Raw genomic sequence first — 9196 nt, 5'->3', positions numbered from 1 at the left:
CCGGGGCACGAACCCGCGTCCCCTGCATCGGCAGGCAGACTCTCAACCACTGCGCCACCAGGGAAGCCCCTGACTTGGCATTTAAATGAGAGACTAATTAGAAAAAAGTTGTCATGAACTTCCAACACCCTGAAAAACATTTAAATATATATATATATATATATATATATATATGTTAGAGAAATAGCCAGGTAATTGTAGATTCTATTTCAATTCTTCATTTCTTCCAGAGAGGGAGGGAGGGAAGAAAGGAAGGAAGGAGGGAAGGAAAGAAATGTCATTGAGAAATCTCAGGCCTTGGAGGTCAACAGACCTGGGATCAATTTCTGCTTTGGAGTATATGTTACCTACCCCAAGGCCATGTTCATATGTACAAAGATGGGGGTAGTAGGAGTTAATATCAAGTTCACAGTCTTATTGATAAAGGTCCCCTCCATTCTTTAATCCTATTCTGCTTTTGGAAAGTTAAGATAATTTAGTTATGGGAATATTTTAAAAATAATCTCTCCCACTCTTTTGTGTGTGTGCATTTCTATAAACAGTTTTATTGGGACATAATTTACACACCATACAATTCACTCATTTAAATCGTATAATTCAGTGGTTTTATTTATTTATTTATTTATTTGTTTTTAAACAAACAGTGCACAATAATTGCCAATCGACATATGAAAAGACATTCACTATTAGTCATGATAAAATAGAATACAGATCAAAATACTAAAAAGATGCTATTTTTCACTTCTCAGACTGGCAAATATTAGGAAGTTTTTTCTTTTCCAGGGTTGACTAGAGATTCAGAAAAGGGACACTTCCACATACGGTTAAAATGGAGAAGGGTGTGTGTGGGGTTGCTAGTGTGACCTGTCTGAGCTACAGTTTAACTACATCTTTCAAGGCTTTATTTTTTTTGTATTTCTTTTTCCTTCCCTTTTTTTCCCACATCTTTACTGGAGTACAATTGCCCCACAATGGTGTGCCAGCCCCCACCCTACTTTATTGTGTTAGTGCTCAAAGAACAAGTATTTCATTACCTTGCTTTAATAGCATGGTTTTAAAACTTTAAAACTGGCAATTACCACCCCACCCCTTGAGGCGGTCACAAAGCACCAAGCTGATCTCCCCGCGCCACACAGCCGCCTCCCACCAGCCATCCACCCCACGCCTGGCAGTGTACACATGTCCATGCCTCTCCCTCGCCCTGCCACAGCCCACACCCCCCCTCCCCACATCCCCAAGTCCACTCCCCAGCAGGTCTGCGTCCCCACTCCTGTCCCACCCCCAGGCTCCTCACGACAGTCCCTTTTTCTTAAATTCCATATATATGTGTTAGCATACGGTATTTTTCTTTCTCTTTCTGACTTACTTCACTCTGTATGACAGACTCTAGGTCTATCCACCTCATTACAAATAGCTCAATTTCGTTTCTTTTTATGACTGAGTAATATTCCATTGTATATATGTGCCACATCTTCTTTTTCCATTCATCTGATGATGGACTCTTAGGTTGTTTCCATCTCCAGACTATTGTAAATAGAGCTGCAATGAACATTTTGGTACATGACTCTTTTTGAATTATGGTTTTCTCAGGGTATATGCCCAGTAGTGGGATTGCTGGGTCATATGGTAGTTCTATTTGTAGTTTTTTAAGGAACCTCCATACTGTTCTCCACAGTGGCTTTGTAGTTTTGATTTGCATTTCTCTAATGATTAATGATGTTGAGCATTCTTCCGTGTGTTTGTTGGCAGTCTGTATATCTTCTTTGGAGAAATGTCTGTTTAGGTCTTCTGCCCATTTTTGGATTGGGTTATTTGTTTTTTTGTTATTGAGCTGCATGAGCTGCTTGTAAATTTTGGAGATTAATCCTTTGTCAGTTGCTTCATTTGCAAATATGTTCTCCCATTCTGAGGGTTGTCTTTTGGTGTTGTTTACGGTTTCCTTTGCTGTGCAAAAGCTTGGAAGTTTCATTAGGTCCCTTGTGTTTGTTTTTATTTCCATTTCTCTAGGAGGTGGGTCAAAAAGGATGTGTGTGATTTATGTCATAGAGAGTTCTGCCTATGTTTTCCTCTAAGAGTTTGATAGTTTCTGGCCTTACATTTAGGTCTTTAATCCATTTTGAGCTTATTTTTGTGTATGGTGTTAGGGAGTGTTCTAATCTCATACTTTTACATGTAGCTGTCCAGTTTTCCCAGCACCACTTATTGAACAGGCTGTCTTTTCTCCACTGTATATTGTTGCCTCCTTTATCAAAGATAAGGTGACCATATGTGTGTGGGTTTATCTCTGGGCTTTCTATCCTGTTCCATTGATCTATATTTCTGGTTTTGTGCCAGTACCATACTGTCTTGATTACCGTAGCTTTGTAGTATAGTCTGAAGTCAGGGAGCCTGATTCCTCCAGCTCCATTTTTTGTTCTCAAGATTGCTTTGGCTCTTCAGGGTCTTTCGTGTTTCCATACAAATTGTGAAATTTTTTGTTCCACTTCTGTGAAAAATGCCATTGGTAGTTTGATAGGGATTGCACTGCATGTGTAGATTGCTTTGGGTAGTAGAGTCATTTTCACAATGTTGATTCTTCCAATCCAAGAACATGGTATATCTCTCCTTCTATCTGTATCATCTTTAATTTCTTTCATAGTGTCTTATAATTTTCTGCATACTGGTCTTTTGTCTGCTTAGGTAGGTTTATTCCTAGATATTTTATTCTTTTTGTTGCAGTGGTAAATGGGAGTGTTTCCTTAATTTCTCTTTCAGATTTTTCATCTTTAGTGTATAGGAATGCAAGAGATTTCTGTGCATTAATTTTGTATCCTGCTACTTTACCAAATTCATTGATTAGCTCTAGTAGTTTTCTGGTAGCATCTTGAGGATTCTCTATGTATAGTATCATGTCATCTGCAAACAGTGACATCTTTACTTCTTCTTTTCCGATTTGGATTCCTTTTATTTCTTTTTCTTCTCTGATTGCTGCCACCACCATAATTTTATAAAAATTTCATTATCCCCCCAAAGAAACTCAGTACTCTTCAGCAATTACTCTCATTCCATCCTCCTCCCAGTCCCTGGAAACCACGAATCTACTTTCTGTCTCTATAGATTTGTCTATTATGGACATTTCATATAAGTGGAATCATACCATATGTGGGCTTTTCTGACTGGCTTCTTTCACTTAGCATCATGTTTTCAAGGTTCATCCATGTTGTAGCATGGATCTGTACTCATTCCTTTTTATTGTCAATAATTATTCCTTGTATGGATATACTACATTTTATTTATCCATTCATCAGTTGGTAGACATTCAGGTCGTTTGCACCTTCCGGCTATTGTGAATGCTGCTGCTATGAACACGAATCTCTCTCACTCTTGTTTACCGTTTATAAAACCGTTTGTAAGCCCATATTTGGGAGGTGAATTTTTTCCCCATAGAATTGCAAATTGGCCAGCAATCCCTGGCAAAAGCCCCATGTGTGGATGCTATTGTGTCCTTAGATACAACTGTGGAGATGAACGCTGTTACTTGGACCTGGCCAGGCTGAGAGGCGTCCACTACATCACTTGGCGAAGGCAGAGCAAAGTCTTTCCTCAAGATAAGGTAAAGTTCAGGACAAAACTCATCCTGTTTTCCTTTTAATTGGTTTAAAGTGTCTAGTTAATGTGACAAACTATCTTTGAACTTCAATCCAAAGGTAAAATGGTTCTTCTCTGGAATCATGAGTTGTTGTGCTTTATATTTGCAAATCAGGGGAAAGGAGAAATTAATTACTCTCTCTTTTTATGTGGAAAAGAGAACTTCATGAAATCTGGGCCTAGACAGATCTATTAAATTATTTAGAGACGGGATCAGGAAACTACAGACCAGTGGGCTAAATCTGGCCCTCCAGTTGTTCCTATAAATAAAGTTTTATTGGGACATGGTCCTGCTCCTCTGTTTACGTGTTGTCTATGGCTGCTTGAGCACTTCATTGGCAGGGTTGAATAATTGTGGTGGAGACTTTGTGGTCCATGGAGCTGAAAATATATGTTATCTGGCCTGTTACTGAAAAAATTTGCCAACCTCTGATGTAGAGCATAAACTAATATAGTTCCTCTGGCCAAAGTAAAATAACTTTCTTCTTGTTCAGAAAACCACATCCTCAACACCTTACAAATTTGTCTTTTGCTTCGTTTTTGCAGGGCCACCACCCAACTCTGGGGGAACATCCGAAGTTTACCAACTACTCTTTTGATGTAGAAGAATTTATGTACCTTGTCCTTCAGGCTGCAGACCATGTATTGCAACACCCGAAGTGGCCATTTAAGAAAAGACATGATGAGCTATAAATGTGTTGAGTCTTTTTGCCAAAAGGGAGTGTTTAAACAGTCCTCCGCCCAGACTCACCTCACAGTTAAATAGGTAAAACAGCCTGTTTTCTCCTAGCCCCAAAGTACCTTTTTTTAATACCAAAACATGCCTTCAGGGTATCACTTATGTGTTTTATAGTCTTTAACTGTTTCATGTGATTGTTGTGTCATTGCTATTTATCAAGATACTCTTTTTGCACTGAAAACTTTACTTTTTATAGTTCAGAAATTGGGCCTGGGCTCACTGCCGTAACTGAGCTTTTTTCTTAGGGTTACCAAAGTTTGCAACTTTCTTAGCTTTAGAATTTGTAAATGTTTTTATAGAATACCATGAGCTCATCATTCAAGAGGCTTCCAACTTGTTAATGATGTATTTGAGCAAATTCACAACTCATTTATTTGCCATGATTTGTTCACAGCGCTGTTTGTAGTAGGAAAGGAAAACATGCAAACACACACACACACACACACACACACACACAGTTGTGGTTCTCAGTACCAAGCTATAGGCCCGTGTTATAGATTAAACAGTATTATAAACAGATCTGTTTAACTGTATCAGAGTCTAAACTAACTTCTGCTGAATTCTCTGTTGTATCTTTTTAGTCAACGCCAGGTTATATTCATCAAGAACCTGAATTAACCATGCTGTTGCATTAGTTCATATTCACATTTCATATGCAAATCATGTTTTCCTCACATGTAACAACCACATATATAAAAACAAATGAGGATGTCCTTTAGGACTGTTTTGTGTACCTTCTAGCTGGTTTCCACTGGTTCCTTCTTAGCCGTGGAGAGCATTTATAAATCAAATAGTGGTTTCGTTGCACACGTGCTTGTAAGTGCATATACCTATGTGTATGCGTCTACCTCTTTTAGCATGGAAGTATTCCAGTCTTTGATTTTGAAAACTTTAAATTAGTCACAAGAGGAGATTTTTTTCCCTATGAAAAAAGTAAAGACACACACACAAAAATGGTAAAGACATGCATGAATTATCCAGTTCAAAATGAATAAGAAGCCATAAGAAAGTGCCATTGATTAAAGAGCATATCTGAAATGCAGTCCCACTCTTTGAATGGGCTTCATTTCCTATTGTCTGTGAACTTTCAGTTTAGTGGTCAGTAACCATGGACTTATTTTACTGTAAAATGTGAAGTTTACATTTTATTAACACTTGAGCAGTCTAATTTAGAGACTAGCAACTTCTATTTTTTTAAGTAGGGGATTAACAGAGTACGGCAGAGCTAAGCATTTTTTAAAACAATATTTTAGAGTTGTAAAAAAAAAAAATGCAGCTGAGAAGTGACCTGAGAAATCTAAAATATTTATTATCTGGACCTTTACAGAACATGTTTGCTGACTCCTGCTTTAAAGGATTATGAACAGTTTTCTAGAGTTGAGGAATATTTATTAAAATATCTGTCAAGGAATTAGTGAATCACTGTAGCAATAGCTTTGATTTGAGATCTTAACATTGTTTTAAAGACTTACAGCATATGAATTTTGAAATGAGTGGTGTTGCTGCTGTCATTTGTCCAGTACACTGAGTAACCACTGATATTGCTTACATAAAAGGAGCTGTCAAGACCACGTTGCACTTCTGGTCAGAGAGGTGTGAACATCTGAAAAAATGGCCTCAAAAAAGGTTTCAACAGTTTATCTTCTTACCTCATTTTAAAAACTATGTGGCAATGTGATTCTGTAGATGATCAAGAATTTCAGACATTGAGAACAATTTCATAATAAAATGTTACATTTGCATATTTCACATTTAAAGAGACAATATGTTTTACAGAAACAAGAAAATACATTAGATACTTTATGGAACTCAGTTTTATCAGACTTTTTTGATGGGAGCAAAAGAAGGTCTTAAAATTGTTATAAAATGTAAAATATAAAGACTGCTCTTTTTATTAAGTCTTTGAAGAGGTGCATGTCATTGTTTGTACATGTGGGGTATGGCCTTGGAATAAATCGTTTTACAATTTATTTGAATACTGGACTATTTTCAGGGTTTTCTGTGTCTGAATGTCAGATGCGTACTTTTTTTTTTGGCACTTACTTATTTTTTCAGCAATCTGGCAGCTCTAGATTATACAAATTGAGTAGCTCACTGATGAAGAATTCAGCTTAAGGAAAAATTAAACCTTACAATTATTTAGCAGTTTATTATATGATGCTTTCACAAATGTTATATTGCATAATCTTTTAAAGATGACATAAGAATTGTTCCCATTTTTATTTACTTATTTATTTGTTTATTTATTTAGTTATCTGTCTGCTCCAGGTCTTAGTTGCAGCACGCGGGATCTTCATTGCTGGATCTAGTTCCCCGAACGGGGATTGAACCTGCGCCCCCTGCATTGGGAGCATGGAGTCTTAACCACTGGACCACCAGGGAAGTCCCAGAATTGTTCCCATTTTTAACATGAAAAGAGTCAGATGCTGTTTAAAGGACTTCTCTAAAGATCACAGGTTTTCTGATTCCATGTCTATAGTTCTCCATTTATTCACTCAATTATTTACTATTGATGGAGCAACAACTGGGTACCATCTCTACTCTAGGTTCTGGGGATACAGCAGTGAGCAGAACAGAAAAAAGTCCTTGCCTTCATGGACCTTGCGTTCCGGTGGAGGAGACAGATATTAACATACATAAGGGAAATACACTGAGTGCTGGATGTTGATACGTGCTATGGACAAAACTAAAACGGGGACGAGGGATGTGGCGCTCCGGGGTGGGGTGGAGTTGGGCACACTTAGGTAGAGGGTAAGGAAATCCTCGCTGAGGTCACCTCTGAGTCAGGATTTAAAGCAGCTAAAGGAGGAGGAAAGCAGACAGCGGGGCAAAGAGCATCCCAGGAAGACCGGATGGTGCGTGCCAAGGTCTGAGGCAGGAGGATGCCTGGTGTGTTTGAGGAACAGCAAGGAAGCCAGTGTAGCTGGAGTGATCGAGGGGCAGAGGAGTAGGAGATGAGGTCAAAGAGGCAATGGGCCTGGGATGCAGATGGCAAGGCTCTTGTCCTTTGATGCTTATGAATTGGGAGTCATTGAGGGGATCTCAAACAGGAGGAATGACCCGACTTACTTTGAAGAGGCTAACTCTAGCTGTTATGCTGGGAATAGACTGTGGAGGGATGTCTTAGGTCGTGTTCCCTGGGAAATAGACTCTGGGATGGAGATTCATACACAGGTGGTTCATTGGGAAAGAGGCACATGATTAACACCTGTGAGGAAGGGGACCAGTCTTGTGTGCAGGGAGGAATGGCGCTGCAATGCAGTAGCAGGTGAGGCCTCACGGGGGCGCTGTAGAGCTCATTATAGAGGCAAGAGATCCTCATAGCTGGCCGTTCCCTGGAGGGGATTAGCCTTAGGCAGGGCAGGTCTCTTCAGCTGAGGGCAGTTCGGCCGTAATCCATTAGTAGCCAACATTCCCAGCAATCGGGAGACTGTGATGGGGGGGACTTCCGAGACCCACTGCAGCATCCACAATGCGGCCAGGGTGATGCCCTTCAGCTTGTTCCACTCGCCCTTCTACTGCTTGCCAGCAGGCGTCTAAGGCTTTATTCGATTCAGATTTTTTTTTTTTTTTTTTTTTTTTTTTTTTGCAGTCCGCGGGCCTCTCACTGCTGTGGACTCTCCCGTTGCGGAGCACAGGCTCCGGACGCGCAGGCTCAGCGGCCAAGCCTCACGGGCCCAGCCGCTCCGCGGCATGTGGGAATCTTCCCGGACTGGGGCACGAACCCCTGTCCGCTGCATCGGCAGGCGGACTCTCAACCACTGCGCCACCAGGGAAGCCCCCAATCTTTAAAAAAATGTAAAAACCATTCTTTGGGATGTTTAACAGAGAGGTTAAGGAACTTGCCCAAAGCCACACAGCTAATAAGTAATAGATGGATTGGCTATAGGGCTTTCTTTGTGAAGGAATTTAAACCGAGGTAATGTAGGAAGTAAAGGAAGGAAGGGAGGAAGAAAGGAAGGGAGGGAAGGAGGGAGGGAGAGAAGGAAAAAGAAGAGAGAAATTGGGTGGGAAAGAAAATAGAGAACGAAGTCCTGGAGTTAGGCTTTTTCTTGCGGTTACAGTATAGTTTTCTTCGAAACTTAGTCAATGGAGAGAGAATTAGAAAAATACTCGCTTTTTTGAAACTAGGAGCATATAAGCAAATCAACTCAGGTATGGTTGCCTTGGAGAAACCAGTCATTCAAAATACCATATTCCCAACCAAGGGCTATTGCCAGACACTTTAATACTGTCCTCCTCTGTTAGCTTATTGGGGCATGGCAAAAGATGTCATAAGCCCTCCTGTCCTGGAAGAAGTGGCTTAGAGCCAGGCACAGGTTATGTGGGCCCTCACCTTGAACTGTAATGCACATTCTTACCACGAGGTGGCAGTCAATCCCTTCCAAATGGCATCTGCGCCCAGAAGCCTGGGTGTAATAATCTCGTTGTAAATTCCAGACACCTGAGCGCCAGGAGTAGGGCTTTGCTTCTGTGTGTGATGGATTTTTTTTTTCATCCCTGATTTGAGGGAAAGTGGGAAAATTATCCTGGACAGTTTTCCGGTTTAAGTGTGTAGTTTCTTAGCTGCAGCCAATTCCTGAATCCTCTGTAATATCTCCTGATCATCTTGTGCAAAGAGCATTTGGTCCTAGGAAGATGATTCCTAGTGAGAGACGCTGTTTAGGGGAATGCATTCTCATTGATGCAAAGGAATTTTCTTGGGAGGAGAGCTCTACTGTAGGGTCTCGAGATAGCCCGTTAGTTCCTCAGTCCTTAGGAGCTGAATTCTTTCTTATACTGGCTTTACAGTTTATTGCATATGCAAGTGCTGTTATCATTGAGTTTGAG

At 40.3% G+C, this 9196-nt stretch overlaps 1 protein-coding gene across 2 annotated transcripts in view; it reads left to right on the top strand.

Moving 5' to 3' along the window:
• The window catches only part of EOGT (EGF domain specific O-linked N-acetylglucosamine transferase), a 29789-nt gene extending 25205 nt beyond the window's left edge, over positions 1–4584 (top strand). Inside the window, exons 14-15 of one of the 2 annotated variants that reach the window (XM_007447640.1) lie at positions 3490–3592; positions 4174–4584. In XM_007447640.1, coding sequence (XP_007447702.1) covers positions 3490–3592; positions 4174–4320 — 250 coding nt within the window. In that variant the 3' untranslated portion in view covers positions 4321–4584. The remainder of the gene's footprint in view (positions 1–3489; positions 3593–4173) is intronic. The other variant, XM_007447641.1, reaches the window with a different exon arrangement.
• The last annotated feature ends 4612 nt before the right edge of the window (positions 4585–9196 follow it).

This window comes from Lipotes vexillifer, unplaced genomic scaffold (genome assembly GCF_000442215.2).
Source record: "Lipotes vexillifer unplaced genomic scaffold, Lipotes_vexillifer_v1.1 scaffold1008, whole genome shotgun sequence".
Taxonomy (NCBI): Eukaryota; Metazoa; Chordata; class Mammalia; order Artiodactyla; family Lipotidae; genus Lipotes; species Lipotes vexillifer.
Note: the sequence above shows the minus strand (reverse complement) of the source record. Positions and strands in the feature narration are given on the sequence as shown.